The sequence below is a fragment of the Lytechinus pictus genome, chromosome 12 (genome assembly GCF_037042905.1).
Source record: "Lytechinus pictus isolate F3 Inbred chromosome 12, Lp3.0, whole genome shotgun sequence".
Taxonomy (NCBI): domain Eukaryota; kingdom Metazoa; phylum Echinodermata; class Echinoidea; order Temnopleuroida; family Toxopneustidae; genus Lytechinus; species Lytechinus pictus.
The window spans coordinates 186,529-207,628 of NC_087256.1; the positions used below are offsets into that span (position 1 = coordinate 186,529).

A 21,100-nucleotide genomic window follows, 5' to 3' on the forward strand; every position below is an offset into this window, starting at 1 on the left:
CAAAATGTTATGCATTTCATAGCCAATGTGCGGACAATTTTATTATTTTAATGGGTAATTTGCATATTTTGGCGGCCGTATTCGATTTTGCCAATTTGCTGAAAATGCTCAAGGTGCACGAGTGGCATCATTCAGATTCGTAATCAGCACCCTCGAATTGACAAGAAACCATCAAAAAATATTGTATATATAAAAAAAACAAGGTTATGCCTCTTCTATCCTGGACTATATGCTATTTATTAAGATGGTTTACGGACCACAAGTCTCGCCTGATCTCGCGATCAATAAACCTTTTACCTCTTCATCAACCACATATGTTATATGAGGATTTTGTACCTATGAAATTGAGTTAAACAAAAACTTTGACATTTTTGCAACAGAAAAAATAATGATGCACATTATCCTCCCATCATTGAGACCCTTTGACTCCTATATGACCATTATGACCTTTACCTTTACCGTCTTTGTAAAAAGAATAGCTTGATCCTATCGCTCACATTATTTTTAGTGATATATTTTTCATGTTCATTAAGTATTAAAAACTTAAAAACTTTGGATCCGTTTTCCGGCCAGCATATAGGACCCCTATATCAATATTCCGCGCTTCGCACTCGCATTATTTGTTTAGTGATATACCTATCCTCTTCACCGATTTAAACGATAATTGAAATGTCCCTTTTTTCAAGTCCATATTAAAAAAAAATCAACTGCGCGTCGCTTAAATTGTTCATAAACTCAACACTGCTTAAAATGAATTTGGCTCCCTTATATACTTTCAGTCAATTTGGCGCCCCTTAAAAGAATTTGACACCCCCTGAGTTTAGGATTAAGTTGGACCCGTAAACTTTGGTGACCTATTAAGGCTAAGATCTATATAGTTCGCTCCGATCTCTCTATTTGGCATATCCCCCAATCTGACGACCAATTTGACACCCCACAGTTCCAGGTTAGTTTGATGTCCGCCTCCGAAGCTATTCTGCTCCCCCTAACATGCCTAAGAACATTATCGAATAGTAAGACTGAAACGGCGCAGCGAGTTTATATTTCAAATAGCGCTCATTAGGCCTACTTATGTCTTGTTATGGTCAATTTGTACCATTTATTTTAAAACCAATTTGGTTTCCCTTTAATTTTTGGTCGATTTGGCGCCTGTTAGATATCAAATTGGTGCCCACTAAGGTTAAGATCAATTTGACATGCCCAATGCCCTTATTTTATTTCAATTCTTTTTTTTTCCTCTTATCCTCCCTCTCACTCTCTCGTTCTTTCTCTGTATTCTCGTTCTCTCCCCCTTCACTATTCTCCTTCCCCCTTTTTTATTCCTTTTCTTTCTCTTTCCACTTCCCTTTTCCATTTTTTCAATTTTTGCTCTTTCTCTTCTTTCTTAATTTCTCGTTTTCAACCTTTCTCCTGAATATTTTTTCAACACTTTCATACCTCGTTTGCTCGAAAACTCTGTAAATGGCGTGGATATAATAAGCAAAAAACCTTTTGTAGATCTACATCTAATACATTATTTTTCTAGGCGATTTACATTGCAAAAATTATTAGTACCATGGTCATCTGATCCTAGCATGCCCATTCTCAACGTATGTCTTTCTCCACTCCCTGGTACAGGGGCGGCAGAAGTTTTTTTTTGGGGGGGGGATGTACAAAGCCAAAAGGGCACTTACATGTCAAAATCGGCATTTTGTTGCAAACAGATATTTTCAAAATGAGATTGTGTAGTTGTGTTTTTTTTTTTTAATTAAGTTGAGCAAAGCCTTTTTTAATTTATTTATAATTGATATTTTGATTTAGGCTTAACTTTTCCGCGAGAAAGCGTAGCGAGCAAGCGGTTTTGAAAACATTCAATTCTGAAGTTGTAAAACTCGATTTTTGGTCAATTATGGCGCTACTATTAAAAGGGCATCATTGCGAGATGTTGCCAGCGCGAATCATGACACGAGCTCAAACTTCTGGACATTTCGTACAATAAGACGTGAAAATTAAATATTCCGAGCTGTTTTTGTAATCATGAAAAAGATGTGTATCTAACTAAAGAATTAACACGAGCGCGGAGCGCGAGCTGAAAATTGTAATATACTGACCAGAAAAGGAAGCTGTTAAAGACTGCATTAATGACTCATAAATAGAATACATAACTCACCAATCAAACAATGCGAGCGCAAAGCGCGAGCTCAAAAAAATTTGATATTCCAATCTGAAACCTGGACATTCTTTTCTAAGCATTTTTTTTTTGTAAACGGGAACAGAATGAATACCTTACTTAACAATAAATGATGCGAGTGCAGAATGTGAGCCAAAGATTTTGGATATTCCAATGTGAAAACTGGACATTGTAAACATTTTTGTAACCATGAACAGGATTAGTACCGTCTTAAACAATAATTGATGCGAGCGCGATCCAAAGTTTGGTGATTTTCTAACCTAAAATGTATTGTTTTTTACTATAAAAAAAGGTATTTCTTTTTAAAACAAGTGGAACGCCTCTGGCAGTCTCGCCTGCATTAGGCGATTCGATATAGTAGCAGTGCCGACTTTGAAAACAGCTATTAAATAATTATTCACAAAAGGAAACACTCATATGATAATAAAATACTATGTCCATTGACCCCACATGACCTTTGGCCATGATCATAGGCTATGACCTAAGACATGTGCAAAACAATCATTCATACTTGATTACCCTTATATGTTTCATGAACTACATGTGTAGATCCAGAAACTTTCTAAGCCTATGATGCCAATTCAACAAGATACCCCCAACACGTTCGTTGACCCTAAATGACCTTTGATTTTGGTCATGTGACCAGAAACAAGCACAATATATTCAGGGATACATGGTTACTCTTATGTCCCAAGTTTCATGAACTATATCTATAAACTTTTAAGTTATGATGACAATTCCACAAATACCTCCATCTTTATCAAAGTTCGTTGTAGATCTACATCTAATACATTATTTTTCTAGACGATTTACATTGCAATAATTATTAGTACCATGGTCATGATCCTAGCATGCCCATTCTCAACGTATGTCTTTCTCCACTCCCTGGTACAGGGGCGGCAGAAGTTGTGTTTTTTTTTTTTTGGGGGGGGGTTTAAAGCCGAAAGGGCACTTACATGTCAAAATCGGCATTTTGGTGCAAACATATATTTTCAAAATGAGATTGTGTAGTTGTGTTTTTTTTAGAAATTAAGTTGAGCAAAGCCTTTTTGAAGTTATTTCTAATTGATATTTTGATTTAGGCTTAACTTTTCCGCGAGAAAGCGTAGCGAGCAAGCGGTTTTGAAAACATTCAATTCTGAAGTTGTAAAACTCGATTTTTTGTCAATTATGGCGCTACTGTTTAAAGGGCATCATTGCGAGATGTTGCCAGCGCGAATCATGACACGAGCTCAAACTTCTGGACATTTCGTACAATAAGACATGAACATTAAATATTCCGAGCTGTTTTTGTAATCATGAAAAAGATGTGTATCTAACTAAAGAATTAACACGAGCGCGGAGCGCGAGCTGAAAATTGTAATATACTGACCAGAAAAGGAAGCTGTTAAAGACTGTATTAATCCCGACCTTTCGTTTGAGGACACACACGCTTATTTACGACGGTAGTTGATTTTGGAAGAGACTTTTTGGGCCCGTCATCATGGTCGTAAACTCTGTCCTGCAATGCAAATTGTGTGACATGAGATTATTTTTTTCGTTTCGCATCTGCGACGGAAACATTCAATATGCGTTTCGTGTGCAAAATTCTGGTTGCTACTATGGTAACAGCGATATATCCGATTGAGGACGACTTTCCAAAGCCACATTTGACTCCTCCTAGAGCTCGAGAGGCCGCCCGGGGGGCCCACTTCCATTGATTAGTGGATACCAGGAGCGAGCACGCGTTAAAGGAGTGGGCAGGTACGTTACTTATAGGCCTATGTAACGTAATAAGGGTGTCAAAACGATGTTTAAAATGCTGAAAAAAAGGGATATATATCCAATACTTCACAAGCCAAATACTTGTTAAGAGATGCATTTTCATAATCTGGAAAAGAATTGCTTCCCTTGTTTAGGGTACTTTTCGAAACCTCATGGTCGTGCCTGGTATCCACTCATCAATGGAAGTGGTTCCCCCGGAATTTGAATCTAATCCCCCATTTCTGGGGAAAGTAAAACATAATGCCCATTACATCGTGTGCGAGAGGCATATCGTTTGTGTAGAAGGAGTAAACAAAAGAAACAAAAGAAACAAAGAAACAAAAGAAACGAGTTCAAACGTATTGCATATGCTGTGCACATATCAACGCGTGCGAAATTTTCGGCTGGAGAGGTTGATCTGACCCATGAAATCAATTGCCTGTGATCCACCAATAATCCACATTAAATGTAATATCGATTCGATGGACTGTAATGATCTATATCTAAGCCTTCATTCAGTAAGTTTTTCCTCACTCAATAAGTACTCAATTTGTTTGAAAAACCACTTTCTTATATCCATGTCATAATCTATTTTAGGTCCTGCATTTCGAATATCTCCAGCCACCAGTCGTAATATACATGCATGTATGGTGGGTGTCGCGGAAAAGGATTTTGCACACGAAAAGCAGATCTGTAGGGCCTGTAACCCCCTGTAACACAAAGCTTAGCATTGATTGTAGAGCAGTTTTCTACGTTTGATTCTATTGACTATAATGTACAATCAATCTTAAAAAATCAAGTGTATGATTAAGCGTTAACTTTTGTGTTAGGGGACCCTAATATTAGCGTCCGTGAGGACTGCGAAAGGTCCCAAATGACTCATAAATAGAATACATAACTCACCAATCAAATAATGCGAGCGCAAAGCGCGAGCTCAAAAAATTTTGATATTCCAATTTGAATTCTGTCAGAATCTTTATCGTAATCATTATTATTAATATTGTCATTATCATCGGTTAGTCATGATTACAACACATTACCAATAAATAATGCTATTTTTCATCACTGCTGTATTCTTTGTTACATATATGTGATGATAATTCTTAATAATGGTGATAATTACAATTGATGGCACTGCTAGTATACTACTGCTGCTGCTGCTACTGCATGCTGGCTGGTAGTATTGACCATTAGTGTACAGAACAATTGAAACATTTATAATTACTTATAATTATAAAAACAAATGAAAGTACAAAATATAAAATGCCTTGAAAAAGCCTTGAAATTTCTAGGCTCAAAATCCTCATAACCAAGGCCAAGGCCTTCTCAAGTCTAAAATTTGAATGTTCAAGGCCAAGGCTTTGAAAAAGTAGGCCTTAAGGCCGAGCACCAAGGCACTACAACACTGATATGTACGAACCTAAATACTTAAAGGACAAGTCCACCCAAACAAAAAGTTTGTTTGAAAAAAAGGAGAAAATTCAACAAGCAAAACACTGAAAATTTCATCAAAATTGGATGTAAAATAAGAAAGTTATGTCTTTTTAAAGTTTCGCTTAATTTCACAAAACAGTTATATGCACATCCTGGTCGGGATGACTTATGACGTCACCCACTCACTATTTTTTTTGTATTTTATTATATGAAATATGAAATATTCTAATTTTCTACTCCTTGTCATTAAGTGAAACAAAGTTTTATTTCTCACTGAAAATGTGGAATTACCATTATTTTAACAGTTTATGGTTAAGTTAAGTTGGTCCTTATTTTCAAATCTGTAAAAATTGAAATATTGTATTATTCAAACAATAAAAAACAAAAGAAATAGTGAGTGATGGACATCATCGACTTTCTCATTTGCATATCGCTGAGTTGTGCATTGAACTGTTTTGTGAAAAATAAGCGAAACTTAAAAATGTCATAACTTTCTTATTTTACATCCGATTTTGATGAAGTTTTCAGCGTTATTTATGTTTGATTTTTCTCTATTTGTTCAAATCAACTTTTTTCTAGGGTGGACTTGACCTTTAAAATCGTCCACTAATCTTTAAGCTTGGCCCCTTCCCTTGTCAGTATTGATGCGTGATCATGTTCTTCATCAAATGTCATATAATCGGTCTTTTGGGAATTCAAGTAGAGGCCAAATTTTGCAGTGCATCCTTCAAATACTATTCTTGAATTTCCCCTTAAACAATCGGGGTGAATGTCCCCTTTTCTGGTCAGTAGGCAAATATCAATTATCCTCAGGGCTTTTCATTCACCTGAATTATTTGGTTAGATACGCATCCTGTTCATGATTACAAAAGGTTCTTACAATGTCCCGTTTTTTAGGTCTAACTCGCCCCCCCCCAAAAAAAAAAAAAAAAAAAATGTAGGACGAAAGTGCCTTGATGACCTAACTCTCTGTTGACATTGACCCCAATACTAGAATTTATTGATTTCACATATTATAATCCCGTTGTAGTTGATATCATTACAATCGACGTCATCTAAAGTCCATTCAAAAGGCCAGTAGCCAAAAGTTGCGATGCAGTTCTCTGGGACGCTATCAGTGACGTTGTCATCGGGCTTGTTCTCAGCCCAATCTGAAGCAGAAAAATATGAAGAGATAAAAAAAGAAGAAATTAGATGTGTGTGGGTAGGTGTGCGGGAATGTGGGGTTTGTTGCGGGGGTGTACGCGGTGTGGGTGTGTGGGGGAGTTGAAGTATGTGTATCAGAACAGTTATTAATATTTGGGTATGTTGAAGACAGTTTATGCTCTTTTTGTGGCAGAGAAACCGAATCATACATTCATATTTTTCTAAATTGTTCCAAGGTAAAACCTTTTTGGGATTTTTTATTAAATATTTCTGTATGTCTCAATTAAGAGATTTAGAATGGAGAGAGATATATTTTGGATTATCTAAGTACCGGGGAAGTACGAATAGAAATAATTGTGTAAACTGTATAATCTTTTTCATCAAATATGCCATTTTCCAATCCAGAACTAATTGTCAGGTTCCTTCCTGCCATAAAATACAAAAATATATTGCGGAACGTAGGGAGGAAGAAAAATGCTTAGCTATAAAATCGGGCAAATTGAGTTTGCATGTAAAGAAATGGGAAGAACTGAATGTGAATGAGGCAGTGAATGCAAACAGGTATGAAGCGTCTGCTGGTGCTGTGAGTGAGTAATGGTATGTCCACGTGTGAATGCGAGTGTGCAATGGTATGTCCGCGTGTGAATGTGAGTGCTTGCTGCCAGGAATGGGGGGGGGGGGTCTTCCTATCTCCATGGTTAGCAAAAGATATGTTTGAGTAGATAAAAAAAGAATATTTTGTTTGAGGGTGTGGAAAAGGTTTTGTTTGTTTTGTTGATGTTGTGTTTTGTTTTGTTTTCGTGTGTGCTTTATATATAAAATCTTTATTCAGATTATTGTATACTTTCTAAGAATAAACATAGAGACTTTTTTGTGAAAGAAAGCCAATTTCAGACTGGTTTGCAGTGGTAAAGGTATTTTAATCCATGAAAGACAGCCTCGCTGCAGAGACATAAATAATAAAAATACAATGTAAATACATATTGATAAAATAACATCATATGACCCATGTAAAACATTTATTCCATGTGATAATTTACAATTATTTCAATAAATAGTTTATACAATATTATGATTATAAGTCTCAATATGACATTTCTTTATTCTTGCTTCACACATAAGGGTTGATAAAAATATACATATATATCATCCATAACTAAACTGCAGTTTGGATAAAAAATGCAAAAAAACAATTCCTGCATATTACATAATAAAAAGACAGGTTTTATTGCAATACAATCCAATTAAAATAACTCACCGCCCACACCTCTCAGTATCTCTGGTTTAATGCACTCTGGTAATTACAGTATTGCTATGTTGAGCTAAAGGGAAAATAAAACAAACTACAATCAACATCATGAAACAGATCTGACGGTAAGTGGTTACAGTCGCATATTAGTGTAAAAACATTTATAAAAATCTTAACTTCAGAGGCATAAAATATGTCAGTTTACATATTAAAAATTCATATAAAGTAATCCCATAGGCATCAATAATTATTTAGTAAGAGTAAAATACAATCACACAAAGTTTACAAGTATACAGTAGTATAATAACAATAATAATTAACTCACTTGTACTTTGACTGAAACTAACACGGGAAGACAACCTTCTTCTTCAAAAGCTCAATCTCTTCTGCCCTCTTCCCGCCAAATTTGTGCTCTAGCTGGCTTCAAAAGAAAACCTCCTACAGCTATTGGGGGTACATTATTGCTACCCCCAACTGACTCTTGATTGGTCAAGAGATCAACCCAGCCAAGTATATCCAGGGATGCTTAAATGCATACCTGCATACACTTTGAACAATAGCCATTGTTCACCAAACTACAGCAAATTTAAATAGCCTGATGCAACCCAATGGGGGTAGCCATTTTCACATTACAACATTTGTATTGTCTTACAAAAGTTGGAGGCATAAATATACATGTATAAGTACTTTTTTTATTATGGGATAACCTCTTCACTTAAAAATTCTTTACTTTTTTATTTTTCATCATGCAATACGGTATTATTATACAGTAAATACATGTGAAATTACGAGGTTTTTGTTATTGGTATTATGAGTTATGATAATATTTGTTCGAAAAATTTATATCAAAATGTATATTATTTCATTTGTTATATTGCTGTATACGTGTACTTCACTTTAATTTGTATACATTTATTTGATTTATTACCCTTGTATGTATGAAAAAATGTGATAGTATCTGAAAAAAGGCTTTAAAAAAGCAACAACAAAAAATGTGTAGTTGTGTACGTATAGGCTGATGTTTGGGATAGTGGTAGGGGTGCATAATGTGAGATGGGGTGTGCGTGTTTGTGACAATTAATGAGAGAGAGAGAATATGATTACAAATTCAACTATGAAAATTGTAATCAGAAAACAAAGGGTATGAAAATTAGGCTGGGCCGGAATAAGCATTCCAATTTCTGTCAGTTTTTGAGAGGCAAATCCTTTGTAAATTGCAAAGTTAAGGGTGTTGTGATGAATCAATGAACACCCATGACCACTTTTTGTTTGTTTAAGCAGTTTTCATTAATATTGAATTGAACTTTAATGCATGAGTGAACCCAAAATACACTTTTTTTGGGCAGCATTTCAACTTTATCATGTGGATCTCAGCAATATGTTCATGGGAGTCGGGAGAATAGGGGGTGAGATAGGACTTAAGTGGGAGAAGTAGGTTGATGGAATAAGGGTCAACAGAACATTTAGCCCCCCCCCCCTCCCTCTCTTCTCTCCTGTTGAGAGACTGATTGCTATTGTCATGTACGCGTTAAGTCCAGAGCAGAATGTTAATTTAATGAGAAATTCTGAATTGGAGCATCAACTTATTCCCATCAATCATTTAGTCAACAATTTATCAATAAATCAAGTCATTCAATGTTATCAATTAAACATTCATTTTTGTTCAATAAATCATTTAATAAATCATCAGTCGTTTTCTTAGTAATCATTCAATGAAAAAAAACTGACCATCAGCCACCGGTCACTTGACAGTTAAGTTTTTGAATACCTTTAGGCTACAATCCAGGAAGTGAGACAGAGAGAGAGAGAGAGAGAGCCGGGGAAATGGGGGTGGAGTGGGGGCATATGACTTTTAATTTGTAAAAGGACACAAAGAAGAGTAGTGCCCTTTTAAAGAAGTCTTACCATATCTCGCCTTCTAACGGGTACCATCACATTACTCTGACTCTCACGAACACACTGCTGAGGTCCACAAAATGAATATGCTACACTAAAATTACCATTCCTGTTCACTCATGAGCACTAGCGTACCTACGGGGGGGGGGGGGGGCAGGGGGGCAGTCTGCCCCCCCCTGACGAGTCCCAACCCATGCATAGTACGTATCCCTGCCCCCCCCCTGACGAGCTTGAAAGACCTTTCCCCCCCCCCCCCCTGACGAGCTTGAAGACCTTTATTGCCCCCCCCCCCCCCCCCCCCCCCCGACAAGCCTGAAGACCTTTTTTTTTTTTTTTTTTTTTTTTTTTTTGCTTGTCATTTTTTTTTCTGGTACGAAATCCTATATTTGTGATTGAAGACCTTTTTCTTTTATTATTATTTTTTTTTTTGCTTGTCAATTTTTTTGGCGGAAGGTTTTGCCCCCCCTGTGGAAAATCCTAGGTACGCCACTGCTCATGGGTTACATTTCAATTTTGTAACTCATGAAATTTGCCTAAGAAACCAAAACTTATTTTACTCATCAATTTAGCATAACACCCTTATAGCTTTGCAAGTTCCTAAGGACTAACCTCTCAAAAACTGTAAGACTAATTCCTGTCCAGTCTAGCCAAGCTTAGTCACTCAGGTGGAGAGAATGGGGGGGGGGGTAGAAATGGAAGGAGGGGTTGCTAAATGTTCTGTTGACCTTTATCCCAAGTCATATCTTACCCCCTATTCTCCTGACTCTCATTAACCCAATGCTGAGATCCACATGATAAAGTCAAAATGCTGCACTACAAATTGCAATTCATGATCACTCATGCATTGAAATTCAATTTAATAACGCATGAAATTTTCTCAAACAACAAACTGATCACAATTGATCATTAATTCATTACAAAACCCTCAACATTGCAAGTTTCAAACAAAAAAACCTGAAAGAAGTTTTTCATACCCTTTGTTTCAGTGGGCAGTGCTCGCTCAAGCATGAATAGTTTTCCAACTTTTGGTGTCATTTGGAAGTAGACTTTATTGGCTTTCCATATATATATATACGTCTTTCCCCCCTAAATGATATATTTTTAATTTGGCAGCCATTTCAAAAGTGTATATTTTTTTTGGGACGCACTGTATAAGAAAACAAAGCTTATATTTCGCACTCAAATAGTAATGGCAGTACAAAATGATACCTATACAAAGAACCATACTGCCAACATAGACAATTACATAGGATGGTCCCCTACGAAAAACAGCATGTGCTGATAGGGTATTCCATCCCACAAGTGGTAAATAAATTAAATTAAATTAATAAAAAATTGCATTAAAAATGGAGAGATGCGAAATTAAAGTGATATGCAAATGAGGAGTTGAAAGGGGAGAGTGGATGCGCAGATCCTAAAAAAAAGTTTGTTATTTTTATCAGAAAAGTAAAATAATTCTAAATTATTACAGTTCAATTATTAATTATTTGAAGAAACAGTATCTTTATTATTTTTAGTACCACATTCACAATGACCCATAACTGGGCCAATAGCTAATATTCCACGACCAAGTGAAAACAAGTCCTCTAAAATTAAACCAGTTAGCCCCATTCCAACAAGTATTTTGAGTTATACCAGGATTTCTGTATATTATTCAATTTACTTCGTTCAGTCATTCAACCGCGTAGCCAGGATTTCATTTTGGAGGGGGCGGTAAATGCACGCGAAGCGTGCCAACACTTACAGAGCGCGCGAAGCGCGCTCCCTAGGGGGTTGGTGCAGGCCGGGGAGGGGGAGTTTCCCCCTCCCGCGCGAAGCTTTTGGTGTTTCATATATCAAAATGAAAAGAAGCCCTCTCTCTTGTCTCTAGTACCTATATCAGCTCCAATTTAGTTGACTATATTGTGATTTTGAATCTTGTTTTCATGAACCTTGTTTTCAAAAGTGATTGTGAACGCACAAAAAAGGAATACAATGGAGGAAATTAAAATAATAATAACCCTGCGCGAAGCGCGGAAGCTAAAGCGTTTTTTTTTTGCCATGAAAAGGGTCCCGAGAAAAGGGTATTCTCAAAGATATATTGAATACTTCCCTTGGAAAGATCAAATTTGATTACAAACAATTTAGCGACAGTGCATATCTTTAACTCGCAAAACAGATCGAGGAGAAGAAGTGTATATGCCGTGAAGAAGATACTCCTCCCCGCGCAGAGCAATGAAACTCTGAAATTACAAAGGGCGGACGTTTCATCAAATGCAGATATCTCTAATACTCCATCGGCTCTAATTCAATTGATTTTCTAAGACTATTGAACTTAATTACAAGGAAAATAATGCGCACTGAAAAGGCTGAAACTTCTGTGATTTATTGAAATTATATGAAAAAGGATGCCTAATATCTTTGACTTATCCTGAAGCGCTTCATTTTGATATATAAAGAAAATTAAGTGTAATTCAAAATTTCAAACTGAGGGCGCAAAACAGGACAGGAGATGAATGTGCAGGGAAATGACATGAAGTTTAATAGAATTTGAAAAAAAAATATTGTACCTTTTTATTTAATATACGACACGAATTTTATACCTTCCTCTTTTTAAATTAGGAACCTGTTTGCCCCAAAATTATGGTTGTTTAGTAATGAGCTGAACGCGGGAGAAGTTGACTTTATGAAGGTGACGGCAGAAATTGATATAAAGATTTTACCCGCCCGGAGTCAACCCGACCAGAAGTTGCGCGATCAATTAAAAAAAATATAACTTCATATACTTCGGCCCAACCTAACTCTAATTCCATGCCCTAATATATACATTTGAACTTTAACTGGCAAGAAACACATATAGCTGAGGTGGAAAAACAGGGTTAGAGAAAGGGTGGGGGAAACAATGGAGAACTTCAATATTGTCATTTAACCGCGCTCAGCGCTGAAGCAAAATTCATATATAAATTTAGAGCAAGAGTGAAAGAGGTTCTCTTTTGAGAAAAAAAAGAGAATAAAAAGAAAAAAAAAACACAAAGCTACCTTTCCTCCCTTCCCTTTTCCTTTTCTCCTCTCTTTTTTCCCTTCTTTTATTTTCTTTTTGGGGGGGCGACCGCCCCCCTGGCTACGCGCCTGCATTCATTCACAAGCTATGCTTTTAATAGGTTCCTCATATTTCACGATATTGTATTTCTTTGTAAAACACTAAAATTATGTATTTTTTGTCATCATCTTCTCATATGTTCAAGATGTATGTTATTGTGGAATGTGAAACAACAAAACAAACATTCAAATAGGTTGAAAGCAACATATGTATATACAATGAAAACAATTAGGAATGCGTTAGAAAATATTCAAAATATTATTATGAATATAAAGAAAACATTGCCTTGATTAAATATTATCATTGGTTGAAAAGCCCAGAGGCCTGAGAGAATGAGATGTCAAGTTTAACATAGTCGATGTTTATACAATATTCAGTAATTGGTCTGCATAAGTCGAGAAATGTAAATTGCCTTAAGATAGATAGGCCTCTGATCAATAAGGATATTGGAATATTATTTTGTTTAATCTTCAGCATGTTTAGTAAATTTATACCACTAATACTTGCATTCTTCGGATCCCGTTTATGTAATCACATCGAATAAAACCGACCTTTGAAGCGAATGCCAATTACTGATTACACTTCTATATAACCATGATAACATGGTTATATATATCAATAATACATTATTTTTAATCAATTCTGATTTCTTTAGTTACTTTTTGGGCTACCCTTATATTTCAAGATTTTTTCTTCTATCTGTTTGACAAAAAGAAATAATAACTTACTTGTATATGACATGGTAATATTTTCGCCGTTTTTATCACAGTAGAATGTGCCTTCTTCTTCCATGTCATTACAGTTAAACCAGACCCAGCCCGATGTACCAAACCAAATCTCATATGAATCCAGTATAATCTGCCTCAATTCCATCATCTCCTCATCGCTTTTCAAAACAAGAAGCTGTGGATTGGTTACACGACCATTATGATCAATCACATCCATGCCTGCACAGAGATCCCTTGCATTATACCACGTGAACCAGAAGAAATGGAAGCTTACATCCCAGATGTCCCAATCGTAAGACCATGCTGAAGATATGTAATAGCACTCGTTTTCTCCTTCATACCAGTTAACTGGACATCTTGCTGAAAAGATTAATAAATATTACATCTGTCTGGTGTTATTTTCCATAGGTCTTGATGCACAGTTTTCGTTTGTAATAAAATAATATTATATAATCAATAGCTGTATCCGATCGGGTACAGCATCATTTCATAATGGCTCTGCATTACTTAATAATTCTTCACTGTCATTGATCGAGATCAATGCTATAACAGGCAGGGAAAATAGTTTTGCCTGATAAGTGAATGGTCGTTAATCGATGTCAAAGAATATGATTCCAGAGTACATAACATTCATAATGGATTATCTAGAAGATTTGTACCTTGTGGCTCTGAGATTCCAGAAGTAGTGCTGGGGGACGGAGAACTTTTGGTGGGTTCAGTAGTTACTGATGACTGGATTGCCTCAGTGGCATTGTCCTCGAATCTTGGGATTTGGCAAATAGTGGCTGCTCTGTGCTGTTCACATGATCTTTCCTGTAATGTCCATACATACGGCCAATAGTAGCTCCAGGTGGATACACAATCCTGTAGGATGTCACCAGTGACGTTTTCATGAGAAGGCTCACCCGGTCCCCAGTCTAAAATGATAGGAAATCGTAATGATTTGGCAGTGAATAATAATTCCCATGATTTCAATATATATTTTTTAAATGACTTCAAATACGATCACTATTCATGCATCCAACATAATTCATGTTGTATTTTTATTTCAAGAATATAGCCATATCATGGCTAAATGTGAAAAGAAACGGAGAGATTGAATACCAAAGGAGCATGGTGTCCACCTTCTAATGACAGTGCACCCCCCCCCCCACCCTGTGTTAATTATTTTAAGAAAATGATGCATTTTGAATAAGAACATAAATATTATACAATATTAGTATTGATGATCTGTGGTTAAAGCTAGGCCCACATGAAATACTCCACGCAAAGATATATATAAAGCTTACCTAAATATTGCATTGGGATCATTTCATCGTTCGTTTCACAGTAGAACATCTCTCCGTCTTCGACATCCCTGATACCAATGCAGTTGAGCCACAAACCCATTCTGTACCACCAATTATCATACCATAGCTGGTATGACTCTATAACATTCTGCTTCAATTCTAACATCTCGTCCACGCTCTCTAAAACAAGGATCTGTGCATTAATGACATGACCATATGGGTCTGTGACATTGATGTCTGCACATACGTTCCTAGCTTCATACCATGTGAACCACCAGAATGCCTCAGGTTCAAGGAAGTAGCATTTGTTGCTGATGTGGCCCTCCAGCCACCCATCTGGACATCTCGCTGTAAAAAAAAAAAAACGTCGACACTGTTAAAAAGTATTCATTTTCATTTCGTTATTTCCTTTTCCAACAATTCCAAAAGCTGTTTTCTGTCGTACACACTACATAACCCCTTTCTTTACATATCATACGTAAACAATTATAAGGGAACTTCCATGCGAACAACATGGACATGCAATGTGAGTATGCAACTGATAAAACTGGTAAAAGTCGCCCACTTTTTCACCGTTCTCTCAATTGTGATTTTTTTTTATTTTACATAATAAGCATATCATGTTTGATTAATTAATGACAAATCAAATATACATAATTAATATAATTACGACTCATATGGCATTATGGCCATGTACAGGTAATTTAAAGGTCATAAAAGGTCAAATTAGGACACAAAAAAGGTAATACACCATAATAAGGAGCCTGTCATGTTCTGAAAGGTTACATAAAACATATATGTATTATTTTGCCGACGTTTGTAGTCGAGGTTGTGTATTTTACAGTTTCCATCTTTGCACTCTAAGGATATTTTTTATTCACATCATAAGCCACGCCCATTTTTTTCACATTTCTCTTAATTGTGACTTTTCTGTTTTACAGAATAAACATATGGTGTTTGGTATCAAATTAAATCTTATGAAAATTCAAACTACATACCTGAATCTCATGGCATTTAAGACTCGTCAAGGTCATTCAAAGGTCATTAAAGGTCGTGAAAGTTCGAATCGGGTCATAAACGTAAGTTTTTCACATAATGCAGAACATCTCGTGTTTTAAATACAAACAATTCAAATATTATATACATTTGTAATGAAAGTTGTAGTTGAGGGTGTGTATATTAAGAATATGATGGGTGTTACCTTGTCATCCAGCCATGGGCAATTTCTCATATTTTCTTATTTTATGAACCTCAAACCCAACCACTTTTCACATAGGCATATGTCTAAACTTGTACGGAATATGACCTACCGGTACATGATATGATCTGCATGTAATATGGAATAAACATGATCATATTTTATATCAAATTAGATCCACTGAAAATTCAAAAGTAAACATATGAATCTCATGGCATTTAAGAATCGTCCATCAGGTCAGTTAAAGGGCATTTAAGGTCAAAGGTCGAATTCACATCAGAATTTTCGTGTTAGAATACAAACAAGTCAAGCATTTTTACTGAAAGTTGTAGTTGATGGTGTGTATTTTAAGAATATTTTGGGTGATACCTTGTCATCCATGAGAATTTTCTTCCTTTATGAATCCCAACCACTTTTCACATAGGCATACATGTATATCTAAATTTGGATGGAATACGACCTTTCTACATGTGATATGGAATAAAGCTAATGAAAATGATCATCATTATATTGAAAACCTGTGCATGAATTTTTAGGTCATTTGAGCTCTTTAAAGGTCTTAAAAAGAACACACCATAATTATGATTCTGAACATTTCTTATTTTTAAGGAAACATGATCATTTGAATTTATTGATGAAAGTTATAGTTGAAGGTGTGTATATTTAGAATCTGACTTGAAGTATATGTTGATCGATAGTTTAAACGAAGGCTTTGAAAGTCAAGAGTTGTCTGAAAGCCAGAAACAGGCTGTCATTACATTGTTGCATAAAAAAGGTGACAAGAGAGTAATAGACAACTGGAGACCAATTTCATTGTTGAACATTGACTACAAGATCCTTGCAAAAGCACTTTGTAAAAGATTGTATACTGTGTTAGAAAACATAGTCTCCGCAGATCAGACTGGTTATTTAAAACAACGTTCCTCTGTACAAAACATCCGCCTTGTTTTAGATACTATTGAATATTGTCACTACAAGAACTCCCCAGGGATTTTAACTTTTCTAGACTTCAAAAAAGCATTCGATAACATTAGTCACGAATTCCTTTTTTTGTTACTAGATAGACTGAGGTTTAAAGAAACTTTTAAAGTTTGGGTTAAAACTCTTTATAACAATGCGATAGGGAAGGTAATTAATAATGGTTGGGTCTCCCAAGAATTCAAAATAGAGCAAGGTGTGAGGCAAGGTTGCCCTTTATCAGGTCTCCTCTTTATAATGGTCGCCGAAGTCATGGCAGTGAGAATAAAGCAAAATGCTTACATTAATGGAATTCGAATTCCCTCAGAAAATCCAGTCATGCCAGTTGGTATTGTTCAAGAGAATGTCGTTATGTCACAATTGGCAGATGACGCTGTTATTTTTGTAAACTCTATAGAGTCGGGAAATTTGGCTTTGAATGAAGTTGAAACGTTTGGTCTTTTAGCAGGCCCAAAACTAAACCTAATGAAAACAAATGCTATGTCTACATCTTTCCAAGAAAGGGAACTGGACAATTTAGCATGGACAAATCAGCCCATAAAATACCTCGGTGTATACATTTCCGCCAAACAAAAAGAATGTGAAAGTTTAAATTGGGATCTTAAAATTGAGAAGGTGAGATCTCTTTTGAGGGTATGGAAAATGAGAAACCTGACATATTATGGAAAGATAACAATTATAAAAACACTTATTGTTTCCCAATTTGTATACATTGGGACATGTTTACCAATTCCAAAGAATACCATGACTAAACTTAACAAATTAATTTACAGTTTTCTTTGGGGTTCCAAAAAAAGAAAAAGTCAAGAGAGCGGTTGTTACTCGCTCTCCAGCAAATTCGGGTTTAGATATGGTAAACCTAAGAACTAAATTTTTATCATTACAATTATCTTGGTTCACAAAATACCTTAAAGGTGACAAGTCACAATGGAGACTATTTTTTAAATTCTGGATAAACCTCATCGGAGATGTATCGGAGGTTTTGAGAATGAACTGTTCGAGTAAAGATATGCTTTTTTTATGTACGAAGTTCAAATTACCAGAGTTTTATGTCAATCTACTTGTGTACTGGAGTGAACTGAGATATGTTCACTTTTATAACGTTAAAGATGTATTCGATCAAGTATTATGGTACAACAGCAATATTAAACACGGAAATGACCTCTTATATTTTAAAGAGTGGAAAGCTAACGAGATTGAAAAAGTCAGTGACCTTTTTTAAAATGGGCAGTGGATATCGTGTGACTCATTACAAAGACGATTGGGCACAAATTCATTGTTAATAAATTTTAAATTTTCTAAATTGAAAAAGGCATTTCCAAAAGTATGGGTGAGTGAAATAAGAAATACAGTTTACACCAAAGATGAAACAAAAATTGTACCAGAAATGTTTGAAATATCATCTGGTGATTTCATTAAAGTTTGTCGCATGAAAGCAAAACATTTTTATTTATTACTAAATGAATCAGAAAAAGAGAACCCCCCTGTTTCAAGGTGGTGGGAGGAAATTTGTCAACTACCAATAGATTATGAATGGAAGCACGTATTAGATTTTAAGTTGAAAAATGTCAGAGATAATAAAGTGAGACAATTTAATTTCAAATTACTGCACAATATTTTGCCTTTTAGAGAAAATCTTTTTAAATGGAAGATCTCGTCAAACATTATTTGCTCATTTTGTAACGAACCTGAATCATCTATTCACGTTTTGTTAAAATGTCACCAAGTAACTGATTTTTGGAAAAAGGTTCACACTTTAATATTAGATTGGTTTCAAAAAGACATTTATTTAGAAGAAAAGATTATTGTAATTGGTTTTAAAATCAGTGAGTCTAAATTTAATTTGATTAACCTATTATTAATTTATGCACAATATGCAGTGTACAAAGTGTATATGTTAAATTACTTTAGGAATAAATTGTTCAATAGTCAATCAATTTGGATGGTATTTAAAAATGATTTCAGGAATTATGCTCAGTGGAAATATAAAAATAAGAAAGATGTTTTAGAAGAACTTGAAAAGTTTCTGTTTTAGATACTCTTACCATTTCTGCATTTGTATTACTCTTTTTTTTTTGTCTACACCTGTTGATTAGTTTTGTATACATGTGACTATATTGTTATTTGATTTTATGAAATAAAGTACCTCAGAAGAGGAAAAGAAAAAAAAAATTAGAATCTGACACGTACCACCTTGGCACCCTAAGTCATTTTAATGACATCTAAGCCACGCCCCTTTTTAACATTGATCTTAATTATGACTTTTCTATTTTACGGAATAAACATATTATATTTCGTATTAAATTCCTCTTCTTTTGAAGGCCCGTCCGATTTTTCTTTCTATCCAGTTTCAACTGCTTTTTCAGTTTTTATTTGTATTTACCATAAAACAATTTTATTTTCATTCACATATAAGGTCAGCAAACATGTTTAGCCCTAGAACATGGTGGCAATGGCATGCTTCCTATACAGGGAAAATGTTCTTTCACTTCTTTGGGAGTAACCAATATGCAATGAACAAGTACGGGAGTGTCCTGAACTTTCCATCCAAACATGGAAAGGCCTGGTAGTTGCAGGGGAGTAATTCTGATCAGCTGTTCTCGAGTTAGATCTCCTGAAGAGTCCTTTAGATATGCTCTTTTGCTGACTTGGAGGAAAACTGTTTATATTTCGACCATCTTCCTTCGTGCTAATATGAAGAAATGCTAAGTAATGTGAGATATTCTGTTATGTTTTCATTGTACATGAATGGGAAAAGGTATAAATCACACTTTTTATCCAGTTTAATTATTCTGCATCAGGGTCTATAAATTTAGATCTTATCTGATCATGAAGTAGAGTGTGGAATTCTTTTAAGTTCCCTTGCAAAATGGATTCAGTATACGGTATCACAACCTGTATCGACCGCACTGAAACGCTGTTAGCTAACATTTCACTAACACTGCGCTAACAAAATGCCCCTGTTACAACCGGTAATCTCGCTGCGATGTATAATGCATTATTTACATCTGAGATCAACGATTGACACCACAATCTTTACAGTATTATCTATTAACAAATCAGCTCTTAACAACATGGGTAGAATTACCACACAAAAGGCAGAGAAAGCTTTTGTTAGGGGATTAGAGTTAGGCAAAATCTAATCTAGTCTTGGTAGTGATCTAGATTTAACTTTGATTTAGTTATGATTATTTGCACATCCTACAAGTTTAAAATCTTATTTAGGAAAGGGTAAAGGAATGTAATTCCCGGTGTAATTCATTATCATATAGGCATACAAAATTGAATTATTATTACACTTTAGACATGAAATGGCAGCAGGTAGTATTACTAATTGAATTTAAAAATATCGAATAAGCCTAAAAAGATTTTAAAAGAAAATTGCCAATCATGATATTACGATGGAGATTCTGTACAAAAAATATATTACCACTTTTCATCAGTTTTTTTTTGGAAAATGCTCTTCACAGGCTTCACTCATCATGCTCATGATGGAGTATTTGCCAATGATGGTTATCATGCGATACATTTCATCAGCTATTTTTCTTCTCTCTAATGTAGGGTTTATTCATAAAAAAATGTCTTCAAATATCTGAATAAATGATATATCTTGGAAGAAAAAAATCTTTGAAAAGGATCATATATCTTGGCACGAATCAACATCCCCGCTATATACCTATTCCTAAAGGGGTGTTCCAGGTTGAAGAAAATAATACGGTTCGAACAGTAAAGTGAGAAAAAAAAAGAAATGAGTAGAAAAAATATGGTTTCTTAAAATTGTGCATTAGGCCCTATTTCGGTTAAATTTATATTCTTGTCTCCATGAATATGCTAGGAGGGTCTGTTGTATCATACACAATTAGGTTTATTTAAATTTTGTCCACACAGAATATTGCTTCAAAGATCATCCTTTTGTAACTCGGGTGAAATACATACATTTGAGACAATTACGAGTTCATTTCAAATTCTCGATAAAATCAGAAAAAGGGGAAAGAGCTTGAGGATATGGCATTATCGTTCCATTTATTGCATATTCATGGATATCAGTTGCAAAATACAGTGTTTAATTTTTAATATTCAAGAATTTTGTTTTTTTTAATCAGATTTTGATGAATTTTCAGCAATTTGCTCATCTAATTTTACTTAATTTATTCATATATTGTTGGGTCCAGAATACCCCTTTAATTTGG

General features: G+C 35.1%; 1 protein-coding gene across 1 annotated transcript; it reads right to left on the reverse strand.

Moving 5' to 3' along the window:
• Positions 1–6,325: 6,325 nt before the first annotated feature.
• On the reverse strand, positions 6,326–20,640 carry LOC129273124 (uncharacterized). The gene is made up of 4 exons (XM_064107689.1): positions 14,735–20,640; positions 14,105–14,362; positions 13,446–13,805; positions 6,326–6,498 (listed from the first exon to the last, which is right to left on the reverse strand). The coding sequence occupies exons 1-4, from the start codon at positions 14,898–14,900 to the stop codon at positions 6,338–6,340; spliced, it is 945 nt and encodes a 314-aa protein (XP_063963759.1). The 5' UTR covers positions 14,901–20,640; the 3' UTR covers positions 6,326–6,337.
• Between the last annotated feature and the right edge of the window lie 460 nt (positions 20,641–21,100).

Bases quoted from the DNA above. Each gene is read 5' to 3' on its own strand.
- LOC129273124 (XM_064107689.1), bottom strand. From the start codon at position 14,900: ATGTTAGAATTGAAGCAGAATGTTATAGAGTCATACCAGCTATGGTAT. The intron at 14,363-14,734 runs GTAAGCTTTATA...CTATCATTTTAG, and splicing joins GATCCCAATGCAATATTTAG to ACTGGGGACCGGGTGAGCCT. The intron at 13,806-14,104 runs GTACAAATCTTC...TAATCTTTTCAG, and splicing joins TGGAATCTCAGAGCCACAAG to CAAGATGTCCAGTTAACTGG.